This window comes from Ochlerotatus camptorhynchus, unplaced genomic scaffold (genome assembly GCF_037179485.1).
Source record: "Ochlerotatus camptorhynchus isolate MF236.1 unplaced genomic scaffold, CSIRO-AGI_Acam_v1.1 ptg000657l, whole genome shotgun sequence".
NCBI lineage: Eukaryota > Metazoa > Arthropoda > Insecta > Diptera > Culicidae > Ochlerotatus > Ochlerotatus camptorhynchus.
Genome location: NW_027041136.1, coordinates 392,204 through 414,312, shown reverse-complemented (window position 1 = coordinate 414,312; position 22,109 = coordinate 392,204). Strand labels below are relative to the sequence as shown.

Sequence of the window (22,109 nt, the reverse complement as noted above, 5' to 3'; positions counted from 1 at the left end):
TCTTCATCGAAATGTAAGTATTATTGACAATAATCATAACAATCAACTCGTATATACATTGAAATACATATATAAAAGGGAAGGCACGGTCCAACAGGGCACCCGATTGAAGCGATTTGGACGGGGAGAGTGGGAATGCCAACTCCCTGTTGATAACATTTCGTGGATAAAGGGCGGGCTCTTCTCCCCACTCATTGGGGCATCTTGCTGTTTGGGGGCTTGTCTTTTTGACCAATTGGCTGATCAAATTGTTGGAAGGAGATTCTTTATTGTTCCGTAGATGCGTATAGGCGACTTTGCCTATCGATCTACCCAATCCGTTTTTGGCCCTTCATACAGCGACATGTTGAGGACAATCAGAGGTTATTAAGCTTCATCAAGACAACCAGAGAAGAGAGCCTACTGCTGTCGGACTTAGTTTCCGTGCTACAATGGGTGGTAAATCACTATCATTATCTACAATTGATGTATAACAAGTTTCGAAGAATAACGGATCGGAGCAGTTGTGCTGATGAGTTTCTTTATTCGAGGTTTGCCAGATGCGGACAAGCACAGTTCCAACCTTTGAATAAATGATCATCTAGAGAGAGAGAGAGAGCTAAACTTAATTTAACTTCGAGTTTTACTGTTGATTTACTTGAAAAAAAAAGAAAGTCCGCTCGAAACGTGGATGCTCATCGTTTGGGCACTTCAATCAGAGCTTAAATGCATCGCCAAGACTCCAGAAGTGCGTGCCACCTGTTATTCAATTTCGTGACAAATAATATGGGTGGTAATTAAGGTAAAGAAGGGAAATTTTAATTTAAGTATGCTAGGTTGAAGACTATATATATATAGTATATCTGAAATATACTGTTACAGGTATATCTCGATATAACGTAACTGTCACTTTTAACTTCTATCGCTGATTGTTCGCAAATTATCATTCAAACAAGCAAAATAATATAACCAGCGGACAGATGAGGGCCTCATAGCCTAGTCAGTAAAGGCACGGTATTACCAAGCCGGAGGCGGCGGGTTCGATTCCCGGTCCGTTCGAGGGAATCTTTCGGGTTGGAAATTTTCTCGACTTCCCTGGGCATAGAATATCATTGTACTTGCCACACAATATACAAATTCATGCATTGGTATTGGCATCGAAAGCTCTCAATTAATAACTGTGGAAGTGCATTTAGAACACTAAGTTGAGAGCACGCAATAAGCTAATGTGCACTAAGCTATAAGCTTGAAATGCGAATAAGAAGAAGAACCGGACAGATGAGATAATCCTCCATCTATTGGTAATATTAATTTGTATGATTCAATTATTATTAGCGATATATAGACGATGGAAGTCAAAAGTGACAGTTACTTTATATCGAGTTATTATACCTGTATTTAAAATTCATACAAGCGTTCAATGACAACTTTTTAGTAAGAAAACTGACATACGTTTGACGATATGTTAAAATCATTGACTTTATTCCCTTTTTCTGACTGGTTTATTACTAGCTTAGTACTTCAACAAAACAACAAAACAAAACATTTGAGAGCTTTCTAAACCTGTCATTGCTTTTTTTCATGATTTGTTTTCCGTCGATCTTGTTTTTCTTACTGAGTACCAATGCTACCGACGCCACGGAGGCGGCAGTTCCCACACCTGGACCCTACCACCTATCGACCCATGAATCCATGAACCGGTGACCAACGGCTTTACTTCTGGGTGTGCGCTGTCAAATCAGCCTACTGATCATTCTTGTATGAAATTGATTCTAAACGTAAACAAACCCTGTGGGTTTCTTATGGATTTTGATTACGCTTGAAACCAGTTTGTGCATCAGAACCTTTAGGGTGAGAACCAGAACCAGGTCCTTTAGGGTGAGAGGCAATCACGCTTACCACTACACCACCGGCGCCACTGCCTGTCAAGTACAATGCAGGGAAGTCGAGCCAACTGAGAGCAGGCATAAGGTCTAATAGGAAACATAATCAATTATTAGGACTTGATGCATATATGAACAAGAAAAAAATGCCCATAATCACATAACTGTCCCATATGGATAGAAAATCCAACAAAGCAGAAACAGATAGGCGGTTTTAGACAACAGCTCAATTAATTAAAAAAAAATGTTACTGACATGCTAAAAACTACTTATTCTTTAAGCATAAGATTGTGATTCCATAGTTATTATTCAGCTTTTCACAATACGTGTGTGCTTTGCTCAATAAAAGCTCGATGTTGATCATTTACTCATTTGGTTTCGCTGGAGCGGATATAGGTATCATATTCTACTCGTAACATAGCCATCAATCACGTTGAGTTTCCTCTCGCTATAGTAGTTAGGAGCTACTCTGCTACACTGCTTGTCAGCTTAATATATGTGTGTGCTCTCCACCACCGGTGGTCGATCTCATCGACGCTCGATGATAGAATGAGTCATTTTTTTAAGCCCATTTCCCTTATGCTACATTGCAATCATTCTGCAGCCGTTCGCTCAATCACTCATTCTCTCTGTTGCTGTCTACACTTTTTGGGGATAGGAAGGATTACCCACACTTACCTATCGAAGCTGACGGATACTTTGAATTTTTTATTCTCTTCCATATTACCCTGGCCTGAAGATGACGAGGTTGAAATATTGTTGAATCCATCGCGATCAATATTTGAATTATTGTTGTACTGTGGTGGTACCGGTTGAGCAATACCCGGGGGTGGAGGAATCATCACTGGTCCTCCAACACCCATCGCACCTGGTGGAATTTGAGGCCCTGGGGGTAACGGTGCCTGGTGCAAAGGTGGGGGAGTCAAAGGCCGATGATTGTGAGGATTATGATGATGATTATTGTTTCCAATATAATTGTTGTGCTGGTGACTGTTATTCATGTTGGGAAAATGGTATGGGATTTCATGACGATTGGCGGACGTGCTTGATCCAGATGACAAAGACTGTCGTTGATTGTGATTTGGTGGATAAGTCCACACGATCCCACTAAGATGAAAACCAACTTGTAATACATCTTCTACACATCCAGATTCAACAAGTTTTAATCCGGCACAGAAACTCAAACTTTGTGGTTCGACAGAATTAATGGATGAAACCCTGCAAGGTATAAAAAAATGTGAATATTTGTTATGTTAAATTGCAATATTGGTTTTTACCCACCTGGAAAGAGAACTGTACATGCAGATATCCTTTTCATTTCGAGGAAATGACCAAAAAATGATCCTTCGCTGCACTGGCTCTGGTATACGATCGTATCGTTCTTCAATTTTCTGAAAAGGTTCATTTTGCGCTACAAGTCTGGCTGTTGTGTCCAGCAAGCTGTCAGGTTGCTGTAATGATCCGCTGGGACATCTCGAAGATGATCCATTAGAGTTCCTGTTGCAATTGACTCCACCAGAAGACGTTTTGTCACAGCAAAGCATTTTTAGACAGTTCAGTATATACTTTGATAGCTATTACACTCTATTCCGTTAACTTCTCACGTTGGGTCTGAGATGATTGTATATTAATTATACCTTAGCACAGTCTGATCATTCATACTGAAACGAACCATTTTATACGGTTTCGTCTGCAAGTTAGCTAATAACCACTTTTTGAATGAATAAATGCACTCTACTTCTTTGAGGCAACGTGCATCTACACCCTATGGTTGCTCATACTATACTGCATCTTCGAGTGTTCGTTTGATGTTCCGTCCTCAACATCGTTATTCCGAAAGGAAATGTTCGTTTTCACTTGTCTGTAAATGCTCAGTGAGTGAACTGAGAGATGATTTCAATTCCCTCTTCACTAGGGATTTGGTTCATTTGCTATGTTGCTTTGTACACCAACGGTGGTGTAATCCACACGAACTAAGGGGCCGTTGTCATCCAATGCTCAAATGGATGGATGGATTGATGACTGTTCGGGGCTCACTCTCTTGTGATCACACACTCTCCCGCGCTCCGGTGGTATTTTTTGTTATCATACGGTAAACCTCAAGCTGAGAATGTTACTCAATGATGGACCCCCTCGGCGTGGTTGTAGATGAGCTCCCCAGTCGATTCGTGTCGGTTTATCCGAATATAGATGATTCAATTACAATGAATTTGTATTTTTAGTGTAACCTGTTTGTTCATCAACGTTTTCCGTCAGCGCAGATAATCTGAAAGAGAGAATGAAGAGAAGAGATAGAAATTAGTGACAGCTTTGTATAATAAAAACATAAATTTACGGAAGAAAAAAAACGGCGCTCACACCACCTGCAAAGATGAATAAACCGGTAATTTGAGAGAGTTGCACTATAATGAGAGGGTGACCGTGCGCTAGAGAGAGATGCAAGCAATAATAAAGAACTGTGAGAAACATAAACAACCTCAATTTATCACCGCACGTGAATTAAAATATAAAGTAAATAGACGTACATAAGAAGGGTGCGAGTCATACATAGAGAATATTTACACAAAGAGAGAGTGAGAGAGAATATTCGTCCATAATATGGATGTTATGCGTTATGAAAATTTATGAATTGATAAACATAACAGGGAAAGATGATATTTATAGCTGGTAGGTATATGCCGCATATGCCTAAGGTTATTTGAAAATTAAAATTTTTAAGAAAGCTGTTTAATTGATAATAGTAACTAATAGTACTGCTTGTTTCATCACTTTACATCAATCCTTATGTGTTAAACTAATCATTTTATTTGGTTTATTTTGCAAACTATATGTAAAGAATTATAAATAAATACATATATATATATATATATATTTTCTTAATACCAATAATAAATTAAGCAACGTCTGCTACTTGTATTCAGAGACTAAAGAAATTTGCATGTGTCTCAGAAGAAGTCAGGTGACCGATAGCTCTTTCGGCCAACTTTAACTCAGAAATAATTTCTACATCTTAATTTAAAGAATTTGAGCATGTTTGGGTGAACATGTACATAGCAGGTAAAACACACGTATTCGCCTCAGTGTATTTTCTACCAGACCATGTTCATAAAAACACTTATGAAGCCTTCTTCCAATGTGCTGAACAAATTTTATATCAACTTCCTTCTGAGGTTAAAGTTCACATCTATTTAGACTCTTAACAACGCCATACTGACTATTTTACTCCCAGTTGTCGGGGATAATGAAACATTGCAGTTAATTTTTTACAAAACTGCAAATAAATCACATTAAAAACCAACAAAATTGCCAGTTATACTTTTATTAAGATTTTTCTATGACCGAATCATTAAATCCATTGTGAAAAAATGAAGCGTTCCATATAGCAATTGAATTCTCTTATTTATTACTCTTTATTATGTCACGCTCTTAAGGCGGTGAGGGGAGGGGGGATGTAAGATTTTGTGACAAGCAATGCATTAGGTATAGAAAAAAGGTGGCGAAAGGGGGGAGGGGAAGTAATTGTTTCCTCAATTTTGTGTGACATAATTAATATATGCCACCCATGAACACCAAAGACTCAACGATAGCGAATACCAGGAAGTCTTTGAATACCAATTAGCAAAATATGGAAATACTAAACATAGGTGAAACGATGTCAATTGGCACATAATGTTTAGAAATGAAGGAAATGCCGAAACTGCTGTAAACGTCATTTATAAAATTAGTGAAAATTTAGCAAACTATTTGGACAACTTGATTTAAGCATCAGTAAATGCATTTGTGGAATGTAATTCAAAAACTAAACTTGAAATAAAGTCCTGTCCGAAGAACTTCTTTAATTACATAAAAACCTAATTAAAATCTATCAGTTTTCCTTCAACAATTTGTCTTAGCTCAGAAAAAAAATTGTAATTTTTTGCATTTTTTTTTCAAGTGACCTATACGACATTTTCGGAAGAACATTTTATCCTGAATTTTCAAGGGACATTGATGTCAATCAACTTAAAGTGCAGGATATTTTGCAGGAATTTCATTTTTATTTTCATTTTGCAGCGTTTGGTGGGGCAATGGGAGCGCAAGTCAATCCAAAGCCGAGGATAAAGGAAGGGTAATGGCTGAATAGTCTATGCGGACCACTTGAACGCCATGGGAAAAGGAAGGGATTAAAGAGGTCGGTTATTGGGTGGTTTTGAGGAAATGACACATAGTACTAGATTTGTGTTGCAAAATGTAAAGAAACCGAAAATCCATCTCCCACTGATTCATCCTTTCACATATATACCAAATTAGCGGCGCCGGTGGTGTAGTGGTAAGCGTGATTGCCTCTAATAAATCAAAGAAAAAAAATATATATACCAAATTGTTATTTTAAAGCAACCATCAAAATAAACAGACAATATATGAAAAGGCTAGTTGCCTCCCTAAGCGAACCCCCGCATCCTAACTCTTTTGTTAATCTACTTAATGTTATTAGCACAGACCAACAGACGTAACTCTTCAATGTGTATCTTCGTTCACGCATTTAACGGTAGATTTGAATATTATCAGTTTCGCGAACTACTCGCCGCAGCGCTGGCATCGGATCACTTTGACGTTTCTATACATTCTATAGAACTTTCATGCAATATTGTTTGCGAGTTAGGGAGCAAGCTTGTTTTCCGCAAGAAGCCTGAAAGATGTCGTTACTGAGGTCCTATGTTTTGAGATACTATGTTTTCAAGAAAAACTTTTTCAAAGAGTTACGTCTGTTTGTCTGTGTTATTAGGCTGTCCAAATTTTCTTATTTAAGTTCGTTTGATGATTATGATATCTCATTATTCTAATTTAATAAATAATTGAAATCTCTAATCAATCATAACTCATGCTTTATTAAGTACCTAAGCTGCTATGTAATCTAAAATTTAACGTGTTTCAAGTAATTTTGACTTTGATCTATATTTATTAAATCTTAGATCGACCCAGGTGACACCTTCAAGTGACTAAAAGGTATATGCTCCAACTACACTCACACGTTTCCACTATGTCGTCCCACAAAATTACGTATGGATATGTCACAATAGAAGCACGTCACAGTGGAAATCCCGAGGTATAGTTCAAACATTAATCCCAAACCAAAATGAAGCATATATAAGATTAGTGACAATACCATGGTGGTGTTTAATATTGTTCCCTGAGTAATGCTTCAATGAAAACAACAATGAAAGCTTGTCACGTAAATAGAAGGAGCACCGTTGGGCACTTTCTGAAATATTTCAATAGTATAATTCCCGTGCAAACCCAAATAAATCTATCTGCGTAAAAATAAATAAAATAAGAGTGATTTGCGGCAAAACTCGCCAGTATCGCACGCAACGTCAGTGCCTATACGTAAGCGTACTACGACGCGACTTTCAAATAAAGGAGTAAAAAGTGTGATACTATCACTTCAGGCTAGTTTTGGTTTTCTTATGCAATGGTTCATCAGAGAGGGGAAGCTCAGTAATCCTCATCGCATGCTCATGACACTATTCTGTCATGGCATGAGCCAACGATGCCGGTCCTAAACCAACCGTCTCCAACGCTCCACTATGAAGCATAAGATTAGGCCCGCCCACCAACGTCCAGGTTAAAAACTAGCCAAGGGGAGGGGGAGTTTGGTCAGGAATAGTTGGAACATCATTAAGAATCTTAATTCGTGCTGAATTAAGCCAAGGGGAGGGAAGTGCAGGATATTTTGCAGGAATTGAAGAATTAAGACGCATCAAAAGTTCCCGGACCTGACGGAATTCATCCAGTATTTATTAAAAATCTAGCAATGGAACTCACATTGTTTTGACTTTTATTTTTTTTCTATATTTACAGCCTTCCATTATTGTCTGTAGGAGCTAAATGGAGCCGAGGAACTAATTTGTTTTGTGTGCATTTTGGGGGATCGAGTTCTTCTTTTTTCTTCACCTGATTTTGCTTCTTCTGCATCGCTTCGTATTCGTATACACTGAGGCAAATAGACCTATGAACTTCATAAGGCTTGACGTATGCACAACATATATTAATTTCATAAGCGTGACTTATGAATGATTTTCGGGTAACATGAGGTAGCTCTTTGGGCCGGCGCCGGTGGTGTAGTGGTAAGCGTGACTACTTTCTAACACCCCGATGGGTCTGGGTTCAATCCCAGCCGAAGTCGGTGGGATTTTTCTGAGGCATAAAAATCTCTGGTCACGTCTTCATTCGGAAGGGAAGTAAAGCCGTTGGTCCCGGCCCATGTGTGTTGAATGGGTGCGATATCCTACGCAGGTGTGGAAGCTGCCTTCCTGCACATTCGATTGCCGTCAATGGATGGCAATCGATGTCCGTCGAGGCTTTGGCACTAGATTGCGGAACAGAGACCGACGTTAAATAAAGGAAAGAAGATGAGGTAGCTCTTATACGCTTTCAACCATTTCATTCTCCCAAGCGTTGAAAGACGAGTGGTCAACACACGGGCCCCCTAACCTCAACGTCCATTTTCCGGTTCCAGTCTGCTTCGATTTATTATTTGTTTGTCAACATTATTTTTAATAAGGCAAATCAATGAAATTCACACTCATTTCTTATGGCTAAAATTCATATTCTTATGGAATTCTTACGTTCTTTTGCCTGCGTGTAGATCATTCCAATGTTTAACTTTCACCATCCCTTCATGCAGCACCTCTATCTCTTCCTGCTTCCTGGCTGCTGCTGTCCGACGATGCACTTCCAGCCACTACACCAGCTTACGAAATGCTGCGTTTATCGTCCTGTTTTTCTTCATCCTGATTATTGCCCAGATCCAGATGTTGCTGTTTATGGGACTTCCGATTGGGGCAGAAATTCATCCGGTGCCCCACCGCCTTACAAAGGAAGCATTTATCCTTATTCCATGAATAGAATATATTCCCCTTCCGATTGAGGAAATTAAGCGAGGAGGGAATCGTCTTTTCAACGTCCATGTAAAAACCTCGCACTCCTGTGAACATATTTTGCTAGCACCAACGTTAGATCACTATCTAGTATTTCTGATGGCAGATCGTATACTCGCACGTTTTGCACGTCACATCCGGCATTCGTACCTCCACTGCCTTTCCATTAGCATATTGAAAAGTTAGTTGCTCCGGGTTATGCAATCTTTAGAGTTGGAAAGCAAGTCTGCCCAACGTTTTTAAACCGCGGGCCAAATGTTAGAATTAGAAGGGTGGTGTACTGGTAAGCATGATTGCATCTCACCCCAACAGGCCTGGATTCAATCCCAGTCGGCGCCGCCGGGATGTTCTGAGACATAACACTCTGATCACGCCTTCCTTGGGAAGGGAAGTAAAGCCGTTGGTCCCCGGTTCATGAGTGGATGGGTCGGTAGGGTCCAGGTGTGAGAGCTGCCTCCTGGGAGAGTTGCGCCAAATGCCATTACCTCAAACTAAAAAGGATCCAGAACATGATCCTTAGGATGATCCTAAACAATTCCCCGCGAACTAGAAATTCTGAAATCCACCTCCTGGCTGGAATTCAGACATTAGAAGAACGGAGAGTTTTTATCCTGAAAAGGTTCAGAGACACCTGTCTGAGATCAACTTATCAGATCATACGTGATCTAGCACGATAGGCTAAGTTATATTCGTAGTTGATAAAATAATAATAAAATGTTAAAACAATGTAAAATCATAATTAACAGAAATAAACGTAATTTTACTGCTACTGTTTTCTTTGTCATTTACTTTCGAGTAACGGACGGATAAGCGTCGGACACGACGTATGTGTGGAATAGCAGGTATCGCAAAAATCAAGACCAACAATTGAAATAGCCTTAACTCCATTTTGTAAACAAACCTTGTAAGGCCATTTTCTCGCGAACCGAAGTCCGCAAAGGCAAACCAACATAATGAACAGGTAGGGGAAATTCTTCTCACCCGATTGTGGTTTAGGTTTGCGAATGAAGGTTTTGGTTCGCGAGAAAATGGCCTTACAAAGTTTGTTTTCAAAATGGAGTTAAGGCCATTTCAATTGTTGGTCTTGAAATACGAAGACGACGACGAATGCACCCACATCGACCGGAGGAATGGTTTCCCGCAATAGGCAGCATGATTGGGCCGCCGTCATCCGGTCGGCATCGACTTGCACTGGTGTGAAAGAGCCAAGTAGCGCTAGTTGTTCTTTCACAACAATCCAATTCAATGCTGGCCGGATCACGTCTTGGTCTGGGGTGAATGCTGCCATATACTTACAACCAGGAACGCTTTAGCCCGTAGTTAAAACGTTGCTTCACTTCTGATCGGCCACAGATGTGTCATGAGATCCACCGCTGTGCACAGCAAAAAATAAATTTTAATATTACATCCAAGAGGATGCACTTCAATCATGTCTAAATAAACAAATGCAGTAAAAGCAGCGTAATGTCAGTGCATCCACTGTATTAATGATAATTTTATCCTTTTTGGCAAGTTATATTACTCCATTTTTTCGACACAGTTGAAGTGCACCTACTTTGATGTGATATCAAAATTATTTTTTTGCTGTGTGGGCCATCATCGTTAAGTGCGTTGCGCGTTACAGTATCACCATCATCGGCGTCGTGAAGCAATGTCATCTATGTACCAGGTCCGGGTGAGTGGATTTGCGTTTTCAGGGCCAACAACCAACAAACAAACGGGCCTTTTTAGGGCCACCAATTCAACTACAGAAGGGGTTAAGATAATAGATTTTCGAATAATCAAAAGAACTAAGAGCAAACACGTTTGTTACAACCACTCACGGACTTTCCGCTACATATTCCAGATCTTAGATGTAAAGTATTCATCACCTATTTACTGATATAGGTAAGTAGTAATAAATATCATCATTTAAAATTTAATGTCACAAATAAACTTTTAAAATTACAGGTATCAATAATCACTATTCTTTCATCAGCTACACGGTAGCCAATCACCAACGGACATCGATAGCCATCCATTGACGGAAATCGAATGTGCAGGAAGGCAGCTTCCACACCTGCGTTTGATATCGCACCCATTCAACACACATGGGCCGGGACCAACGGCTTTACTTCCCTTCCGAAGGAAGCCAGCAATGTTTCAAAATTAATACTTTTATTTATTTTTCAATCCTTAAATTTGTCGAACCTCTTAACAGAATCCCTTTATGAAGAGCTTTGAGTGTGTTGGTTTATTTCCTTTAAATTCCGTTATTATTACTTATCTTTTGACAGATACGCGTATTTCGTGGTGTTGAGTACTTGGCACTGATGAAGTCTGCAAGTAGTAGACGAAATACGCGTATCTGTCAAAAGATAAGCAATTATAACGGAATTTAAAGGAAATAAACCAACACACTCAAAGCTCTTCATATTTATTTTTGCTATTTTTTCTAATAAGCAGCTTAGTGATTTAATGAGAAACTGCTCTCCAACACTCGTTGCATAGTGATCTCAGAAACTGTTACCGAAATCCGCAAACATGATTCCACTAGACTACTGCAGTTCCACCGCCGTCGGGATTTTTTGTTTGTTGTTCCGCCTTGGTTTTTCCTTAGCAAATTTTGTGAGAGTGGAATTGTCGATCTAACGATGATATAAAGAGCCACTTGTGGTCAATAGGAGAACTAAAAAAATGATGATGGTTTCATAATTCTGCACGGCGAAGTATGGAAGAATAATTGTAAAATACTTTTATATTACGAATAAAGTTTTTTTTTATAAATTTGGTTATGCATACGGGGTTAGAAAATTTTAAATATATAGATCTAAACGAAGACTAAGAAAAAATAAATAAAATTAAAATCATACGTCTACCGGGTAGCTTTTGAGATTTCTTCCTCCTTAGCAACAGATAAAAAAAAAGATCGGATAATTAGGATTTTTAGGATTTCTTTCCTATTAATTTAGAGACCATTATAATTTTTCTATTTCTCCTATTTTACACGAGCGCTATCGTTAAATCGCCAATTTTTTAGATATTTTTACGGGAAGGTACTGGGGGTAAATCGAAAATCTAAAATAGCGACCGTCACGAAAAGGTGTAAGGTTTTGAACGCTTATAACTTTGTCATTTATAGATGAAATTAAAATCCAAATACTCCACTCGATAGAAAATAACTCTCATAATCTGCTACAATAAACGCTTTTTAAATTTTCCTGGATACTGTTGAGAAATGTACAAATAAAAAGTGATAATTTTATAACTGTTTTCATGAAATAAAAGTTCTCCCCAAACCCAGTCGTCATAATCGAGTACCACATCGTGCTGCTTGAATCTGAAAAGTTATAAAACACCGCTGCCTTTGTGCCTCAACTCATTTCCGCTTCGGACGGCGTGACGGCAAGTGAGCAGGTAGCAGCAACAGCATCAGTAGCAGCAGCAGTAGGAATGTAGCGGTTCCTGTCATGTGCTCAGCGTTCGAGTTTTCCACCTCGCACCTTGCGCGTCGTTCCCGTCGAGATCACTGGCTGCAGGCAGCGCCGTTGCCTTGATGGCGCAAGCGCTCCGAAGTGAATCAACCTCCTTGTCTGAGTGCTAACGATCCCGCGTTCTACAAATCTCGATTGCTTTTTCGAAAGGACATACCAGTTTTTACACAACGCATTTTATCGACCGCCGGGATGTACTGAGGCATAACATCTCTGATCACGCAAGTAAAATCGTTGGTCCCCGGTTCATAAGTTGATGGGTCGATAGGTAGGGTCCAGGTGTGGGAGCTGTCTCCCTGGCGTCGATAGATTGGTGCTCAGCGCGGAAAACAAGATCGACGGAAAACAAATCAAGGAAAAAACGCGTTTTATCGTCGGTTTGGCGTAACTTATAGCTCGCACACGCATACTAACACCACTATATCAGGTAGGGAAAAATTTCCTCTATCTGATTATAGTGTTGGCATGCGTGGGTGAGCTACCAGTTACGCCAAATCGACGATCAAATGTGTTTACAAAAGCTGATACGTCCCTTAAAAAATGTAATCGAGTTAAATTTACCTCGCCAATTGGGTCACAGCCTTGGAAGTAAAATAAGGCACCATCCATAAATGACGTAGATTTTTTTGACTAATTAACCCCCTTCCCCCTCGTAGCGTGTTTTGATATACTTAATACATAGCTGGTCACAACTTCTGAAACCCCTCTGCCCCCTTAACTACTACGTTATTTATGAAAGTTCCCTAAACATTGACAGTGAAATCAGTGCCATGTATCAACAATGCTCCTATTTTAATATACAGGTAGGGCTTCCTCAGAATGCTATAAAAAAGCACACAAAAACGGGTTTGACATTTATGCGAAATTTCGGTATTGATCGTAAATATCTCGCGATCAGAACATTTTAGCTTGCTCGGTACATTTTTTATATACCTATCGAATTGAAAAAATACTAAATATTGTTTTTTTTAAGATTTCGTGCGTTTTGTGAACGCACATCCATTACTTTGCATAAGAAAACGGGGTGTTTCTGTGGTGGAAAAAAAAGGATTAGTAGGCTAACATTATGATATGGAACGGTTTATAAAATCCCGGATGGGGGCGAGGCATAGCAAGCCAATCAATTGCATAATTCTCCAAGTAGAAGGGACTTACAATGCTATTCTCTTAGCATGAATAGAGAAACCGTCAAGTTTTTTGCAGTGCTAGGTAATGAAATTCGACAGTGAACGTTGAATAGGGCCTACTTGCAATGATCGTAAGAGATGAACTAGCCAATGGCTAAAAATCTCTATAATAAAGAAAAAAAAATGCAATGATCGATTCTCTTCATCGATTTTCTCTCTACAATGTTATATCTAAGCTAAACAATTCAAGCTGAAAATTGCATTATGTCCTAAGTAACATTAACCGATTCTCTTTGTCGACTTTCTCCATGTATCCCTTCGGCCATGTAAAGACAGTCGACGAAGAGAATCGATCAATGTTATACTTACACACTTAAAACAGATTCAGGAGCGCGGCAGATAATAATACGGGTCCGACACGGTAATTCATAATTTTGCTGATATTTCGGCAACCAACATATTTTTTTCCGAGATTAATCAAAAAAATTACCGAAATATCGGCAAATCAACGGCAAAGCTATTTTTACAAAAATTCGGCAAAATAATTCACTTAGCCCATCAGTAAATAGAGATAATACCGAAATCAGCAATTGCGTTTACTGAGATTTCGGTATTGACCTCATCCATTGTCGAATTTTGGTAATACAGCTGTCACTTTTTTCCACCCGCCATTTTTCGTCTTATGAATCAAAATTGGCTGTAAATCGTGGAATAATAAATCAAGTGTTCAGGTGCGAAATGAGGACGGCAGGATCTACGATCTTTTTCGTAAGTTACAATTGTTTTGTACTATCGCCAGTATTATTTTTCGTAGGCTAACTTCTATCACCTGTTTTTTTTGCCGTCAGCCAATGTCGAAGAGTTTTAGCGCCATATACACATTCATATCTGGAATACGCATTCCCTGCTGCTGCTGCTGCTTGTCCCTCAAATGTAAATCTCGAATAACTTCCTGTGATGTATGATGTTGTGATGATTTTTAATGAAATACAGAATGATAATCTCATTGCAGTGTTTCTTATTTCTTTTCACATGATAATATATGTCTTCTTTTTCTTTAACTTGAAACAAACAAAAACACCAAAAATGCCGATATTCAGTATTTTTTAATACCGTAGGGATGATTTTGCCGAGCAATCAGTAATTTTGTTTACTGAGATTTTCGGCAATAATTGGCAACCGTGAATTTTATGATTGCGGTTACGCCCTTATGCATGCTCACAGTCAAATTGTAATCTGTGATAGATATGGAAGTAGACTGGCCCACAACAATTTAAGTTCTAATTTTCCACAGGCCAACCTCTAGATTTGTGCCTTTAGGTGAGAAAACCATTGGCTGAAAGTTTTACCTCATTTGATTGTAGGATGAGCTGGTGCTTTTAGTTTGAATTTTGTATGGGAATATTGGATAAAATACATGAAAAAGTGACACTCCTACACTCTACCAATCACTTTTTTTTACCTTATTCTCGATTTGATTCAGAGATTGCTGAAGACTGGATCATCCAGTTTGTTTTATTGAGATATTCGCTGTTGAATGTATATGAAAATTTCAACCAAATCTCCTATATGAACATCAAACCAAAAGCGCCAGCCCGTGTAACGACCAAAAGAGCTGAAACATTATTTAACGTCGGTCTCTGTTCCACAATCTAGAGCCAATCACCGACGGACATCGATTGCCATCCATTGATGGCAATCGAATGTGCAGGAAGGCAGCTTCCACACCTGCGTAGGATATCGCACCCATTAAAACACGCATGGGTCGGGACCAACGGCTTTACTTCCCTTCCGAAGGAAGACGTGACTAGAGATTTTTATGCCCCAGAAAAATCCCACCGACCTCGGCTGGGATTGAACCCAGACCCATTGGGGTAAGAAAGCAGTCACGCTTACCACTACACCACCGGCGCCGGCTGCACCAAAAGTCACGAGCCTGGATGTTGGCCTGTGGAAACATGATCTTTTATTTTTAGTGGTAATCTAGTCCATACGTTGCATAAGCTGCCTGTATTTTGTAGCAGAATGCATATAATTAATATCTCCCTTATACTAACTTAAATCGTGATGCTGTCTTGAGCAAAGTTGTTCCTTATAGTTTAAGCTACGTGTGCTGAAATTCTGAGCATAATCGTCTTTTTGTTCTAGAGTACTGCCATTTCTGCTTTCTCGCGGTCAAGAAAAAGTCACCCAATAAAATTGCAATGTACTCAACGCATAACATGAGTCTCAAGGTTCTGGCAGGAGTAACACATCTTCAGAACCGTTTCAGGGAGCTTCCTTTCAGAATACTGATCAAATACGGGGTGACGAACACATTTATAATTGCAAATTTTGAAGAAATTCTTGGGCTGAACACACAATCTCGATTTATGAGAATCTACCATCACTACATATTCTCGGATATGTGTCTTCCTTGGTATACTCTAGACCATGCTCACTTCATCTTCATCTTCTCGGGTAGCCTCAGTTCGATTGAGACTATTCGATCGTTGAAACCTGGTAGACACTCATCTTATTTCCTTTCAAAGGTAAGGAAGCAGAGACGTGTTGGGAACTCGCGATCTCTGTTATAAGTAGTCGATTTATGTGTTTATTTATCATTAAAAAATCGTAAATTTTTTTTTTCTTTGTTTTTTTTTCCGTCGATCTTGTTTTTCGTGCTGAGCACCAATGCTACCGACGCCAGGAAGGCAGCTCCCACACCTGGACCCTACCTATCGACCATGAACCGGGGACCAACGGCTTTACTTCCCTGATCAGAGATGTTATGCCTCAGAGCATCCCGGCGGCGCCGACTGGGATTGAACCCAGGCCTGCTGGGGTGAGAGGTAATCACGCTTACCACTACACCACCGGTGCCGCTGATCGTTAAAATGTAAAAAATACTTTATTTGCAAAGACATGTCAACTATGAATTAAATTCTTGATTAACAAATCAAAGTTGACTCCCGTAGAGAATAGAAGAATTATGAAAGTGTTGATGATTTCAAAATTTTGCACGGTGAGGATTAAATTATTTTAATAAAATCTGGTTGTTGCTACGTTAGTAGAAAACTCAAGGGCTACTCAATAGACATATAATATAAACAATTTATTTATTTATTTTTTTTTTCAGATTTTTAGTTGTGTACATAGCTTTCAACGTTTCTACAGTCGTAGCAGCAACCAGATTAAAAAAAAATGCTCCATTCGCAAAATAAAATCATTTTAAGGTTGCATTCGTATACCGCTCCGTGGACATTTTTGAAATCACCACTTTCATAGTTGTTCTATTCTTCACGGGAGCCAATTGGACTAAGCCGAGAGCAGAGCATGGTAAGAGAAATCATTCTTTGTAGACTCTTCCTTCCTTCCTTCCTTTCTCAATTTTGAAAACCTTCACTTTTTCACCATCATAGCAGCTGTGAATATTCGATACGAAACCATAGTGATCGTCCACGTTCTCGTCTCGTCGTCATCGGTTGATCGGATTTCGTATAAACCGTGTGACTGTATGCTGCCAATATGCGGTTCCATTACGATGGTGAATTCCGAGTGAGAGGGAGAAAATCGGACTATAAAAAATGAAATTGCACTGCGACGGCGCAGTCAATGTTTACAATTAATTTAGAAAAGAAAATTTTGAAAACCAGCTTTTGCAATCGAATTAACACAGTCGGTCTTCCGTACGAGAAACGCAATAGTCGTAGAACAGCACGTTGCGTGGCGCTCGTTCGAATATAAAGGTCATAAAAAACGCTGTCACAGATTATGTACATAATACTTTTTGTTGAATACTAGTAAAACAATGGTCAAACGAGAATAGTAAGTTATATGATTGATTTAATGATATACATTATATTTCTTATTAGGGCTATATCAATTTTGCTCCACCAACCTTAATCGATTCAAAATCAGGTCCTGATAATTCTCCCAAATTTTAATTCATTGGATGTGAACTCATACTGCACTGGCTCTTTGAAGTTTATATTTGATCGTTTTGTTCTTAACGTTCTTGCCCTTCGTTGTAGTCATCATCGGAAAAGTTTGAAAAAATATCTAAAACACATCAAAAATCGATTCTTGGTCATCATTAAAACAAAATTGCAATGTAGGTATTTGCATTTGGTTAGTTGTACTAAAATTATGCTCACGTTTGGGTATGTAGGGTGGGTGTTCTAGTTATACCTATACGTTCCTATTATGGTGTGTTCCAATTTTTTTTTTTTTTTTTTTCCTTTGGTTTGTTTTTTTCCGTCGATCTTGTTTTCCGTGCTGAGCACCAATGCTACCGACGTGCCAGGAAGGCAGCTCCCACACCTGGACCCTACCTATCGACCCATCAACTCATGAACCGGGACCAACGGCTTTACTTCCCATCCGAAGGAAGGCGTGATCATAGATGTTATGCCTCAGAACATCCCGGCGGCGCCGACTGGGATTGAACCCAGGCCTGCTGGGGTGAGAGGTAATCACGCTTACCACTACACCACCGGCGCCGTTGTGTGTTCCAATTATGGCCTATGTAATTTCCATAGGCTATAATTAGAACATATCATAATATAAACGTATACCATACTCATTTTTTGTCTTTCTGTATGCAGGATGGTTGCAGCATTCTTCATAAAACTATTTTTCTTTGATTTTATTGTGATTTTGTGAAAAAAGTTTCGTTAAAGTTGGATGCAATTTGAGATCACACGATTAAAAATAGAGGCCAAAAAAAATCGTGTAATAACAGAATTGAGTGTATGATTAACAATATTGATTTTGCTCCACCAGGCTCAATTGATTCTGGTCCGGATCATTCTCCTAAAATTCGAGTTTATTTGAATGCAAACTCGAGCTGGCCCTTTGAAATTTATATGGGAATTACTATGGGAAAAGTAAACCTTATGTTCTCAACGTCCTAGCACTTTTCCATAATAATTTAATAATGCTCGTATGTGAAACTTTACCTGCTACAACTTTGCTCAAGACCAGATTTTGATTCGACTTCTAGGTAATTAGTTATCAATTGATTTCTAAGCCGATAACTTTCTGATATGATTAATCGACTGCTTTCAGGGAAACACAGCATCTTGCACTTATGGCATAGTAGTCAGGATTTTTTGCCCTTTTCTTCGCGCCAAGCACACCAACGTTGCTTGCTGAGCTGTTTATGGAGCATGTCAGAAGAATATAATTTTCATAATTATTTAATAACTATTTATCCTGACGTTCAATCCAAATGCGGTCTTCGGCAAAGTTGCAACTCCATTCCCATATAAACTTCAAAGGGCCTGTGCAGTATGAGTTCGCATCCAAATAAGCTCAAATTTTTGGGAGAATTACCAGGATTTGAAATCGCTTTAGCTTGGTGGAGCAAATTCGATATTTAGAACCACTCTAATAATTCTGCCCCCCATTCATCAATCATGTGTCGAAAATTATGACATCTGAACTGACCTAAACGAAATCTTGCATTGTTCTTGTATAACAAATTTTTTTTGACATTTTGAGAAAATAAATTAATTTAAAATGATTTTTTTTAACTCTTTATTTGTTTCAAATTCAAAATTAATTACACTTCATTTTAACCTAGGTACTCCAGCTACTACAGTAACTTACCAGCCTTAATTGTTATGATGTTATATATCTAAGTGTTTTTACATTGTTCCTGCCTTGGCAATTCAGTATTTTAAAACTGGTTTTTTAAACCTGCATGTCGGTATAACAATTTAAATCTTAAAACTAAAAACTAAAACTAAATCTTATCTAAGTATAAAGTGAATTAATCGTTGCAACTGAGGATTGCAACGATTTTTGTTTGAAATTATTAATTATTTTGTTGGACATTTGTTCTAAAGTCTCAACATTCGAAATACTATGTACTTCGGTAGTTTGTTCTGAATTCTTTGAAGTGCTTTTTTCCTGGTAGTGCAACAACTAGACCATATTGGAACAGCGTAAAGCATGGCCGGTCTAAAAACTTGTTTAAATATTAGAAGTTTATCGTCAGGCAAAGTTTGGATTTCCTGTTTATAAGAGGATACAAACATTTAATATATTTGTTACATTTAGCTTGAATGCCCTCAATGTGATCTTTAAAAGTTAATTTTTGGTCAAGTATTAATCCAAGATATTTCACTTGGTTTGACCAGGAAATTGGAGCTCCGTTCATAGTGATTATGTGACAACTACTAGGTTTCAAAAAGGACGCTCTAGGCTTATGTGGAAATATAATAAGTTGAGTTTTGGAAGCGTTGCACACTGGGGACAAAATCGAAACAATGTGTTAAAATTCAATAACTTCGGTGCTCGCTGGAACAAGAGACTAAAAAATAGTTATTCTTATAGAAAAAAAGTCTCAGGAATCGATTGGAGTGGGTTTCATCTTGGGCACGATAGGGTAAGTTGGGGTTTTTCACAGTTTTGTCCTAAAATCTCCTATTTTGCATGATTTGAATGCTGTATCTCAAGATACCGATGATATAGACGGATGATTTCTTGGGCAAAGTTGATCAGGAGGTCAAGGACTGTTGGATGATGGACAGAACAATTCGGAATTCTTCCGCTAGGCGGCGCTAGTGAGCATTCGAAGTGAATATGTTTGCGTTGCTGTATCTCAAGATCCTGACTATTTAGACGGATGATTTATTCGGCAAAGTTGATCAGGGGGTCAAGGATTGTTGGATGATGGACAGAACAATTCGGAATTCCTCCACTAGGTGGCACTAGTGATTATTGAAAGTGAATATATTTGTGCTGCTGTATCTCAAGATCCTGACTATTTAGACGAATGATTTCTTCGGCAATGTTGATCAGGAGGTCAAGGACTGTTGGATGATGGACAAAACAATTCGGAATTCTTCCGCTAGGCGGCGCTAGTGAGCATTCGAAGTGTATATGTTTGCGCTGCTGTATCTCAAGATCCTGACTATTTAGACGGATGATTTCTTGGGCAAAGTTGATTAGGGGGTCAAGGATTGTTGGATGATGAACAGAACAATTCGGAATTCCTCCGCTAGTTAGTGCTATCTATGATCTTCTCTGGCTATTACGTCCCAACTGTAACTTAACGCCTGCTCTCAACTTAGTGCTCTAGATGCACTTCCACAGTTGTTAATTGAAAGCTTTCCAAGCCTGTTCGGTTTTTACATGTGTATATTGTGTGACAAGTACAATAATATACTATGCCCAGGGAAGTCGAGAAATTTTCCAATCTGAAATCCTAGACCAACCGGGATTCGAACCCAGCCACCTCCAGCGTGGTTTGCTTTATAGTCGCAGGCTCTACCGACCGAGCTTATGGAGGCCCCCTGATCTATGAATGTAATCAAACTAAAATGCGAGATGGTAGCCTAATTAAAAAGTTTTGAACAATTTGGTGAACCCAGAACGTCTTAAACATATCGAATTCAAACGTAAATAATGTGTATGATATGTTTAACCCTGTTTGGAACCTAGAACTTCTAATACACCTTAAATTGACGTTGTTTGGAGATGTTTAGTTGCTAAGGACCTTGTAAATCATTTGATCTGAGCTCAAGACAATTTGGAGAACCTTGATTATAAATCAAAATAAATCAAAAACGATCAGCAGAAACTTTATGAACATGTCTTTGTAGGTTTTGTCGCTGAGGACATCGTGAAGTTCATGGTTGAGCCTGTAGATCAAATAATCTGAACTCCAAAGCAACTTGGAGAACCTAGAACATCTCATACACCATCAATTACAACGAAAATGATGTGCATTATAGTCATGGACCTGGGTGCATAAACTTGCAATAATTATAAAAATTTGCCAAAACAATTTTAATCTGGTAAAAAAATGTCAAAATTACGCGGAAAATATCAACCTCACTGTTGAAAACTTCTTTTGAATTTTCAACATTCTTATATGGTGGACGGTCACTTATCCGTAGAAACAGTGAAAACATATTACTCTTTCTCCGAAAATGTATGGTTACGTCACTTTGTCTCCAGGCTTCCAAAACACATTTTTATCACGAAGAGAGTGTTTTCTGGTGTATCTTAGGGTATAGATTATGAATATGAAGAAAAGTGAAAATTGACCATGGTGACGTTTACGTCACTTTGTCATCTCACGGCAGTAAGGGCCTTGTACCGGTTATGACTGACCTGGTACATTATTTGATCTGAGATCAAGGACAATTTGGTAAACCTTGAGCATCATATACAGGGTGTTTGGTTCCGGGTTTTACATATTTTTAGGGTGGATAGGGCTCCTAAAGTTATGAAAAAATCCCTATGAAACATAGGGTCGGAAATGACTGCTAAGTGAGTTATTCAACATTTTATGTTTTTTTGAATTGCCAACTTTGGTTAGCTATATTTTTTTAATCTTAATGTGGTTTTCTGATTTCAACATACCAAATGAAATATTAAAGTCTTAGCTATCAATGCTCTTTGAAAAAGAACTTGATTGAAGTTAATTTTCATACATTAAAATTGAAAAGTATGTTGAAAGTACCAAAAAAACTGATGAAATTTCATATATTTTAGTGTTTTTAAGTTGAAAATTTTCATTTCTGTTTATTTAGTTGTTCTACAAAACATTTTCCATGCAGTTCCCTAGCCTTTGGTAGTAACCTTGTAGGCTTTATGGTTTCTTCGTAATTATTGATTTAAAACAGCCATAAAAACTTGTGACGTTTTCTTAAAATGCGCTATAGTCACCCTATTCGTTCGTACGTTCGGCAGTTGCAGTGGACTACGCACATGAAAATTTGGTAGAATGTT

The 22,109-nt window shown here is 38.6% G+C and overlaps 1 protein-coding gene across 4 annotated transcripts in view; it reads right to left on the bottom strand.

Annotated features, from left to right (window-relative positions):
* Positions 1 to 22,109, bottom strand: part of LOC135714514 (uncharacterized) — a 110,337-nt gene that overhangs the window by 21,746 nt on the left and 66,482 nt on the right. For all 4 annotated transcript variants that reach the window (XM_065237887.1, XM_065237890.1, XM_065237888.1 and 1 more), the window contains 2 exons: positions 3,144 to 4,128; positions 2,541 to 3,080 (listed from right to left, as the gene is read on the bottom strand). In XM_065237887.1, coding sequence (XP_065093959.1) covers positions 2,541 to 3,080; positions 3,144 to 3,406 — 803 coding nt within the window. In that variant the 5' untranslated portion in view covers positions 3,407 to 4,128. The remainder of the gene's footprint in view (positions 1 to 2,540; positions 3,081 to 3,143; positions 4,129 to 22,109) is intronic.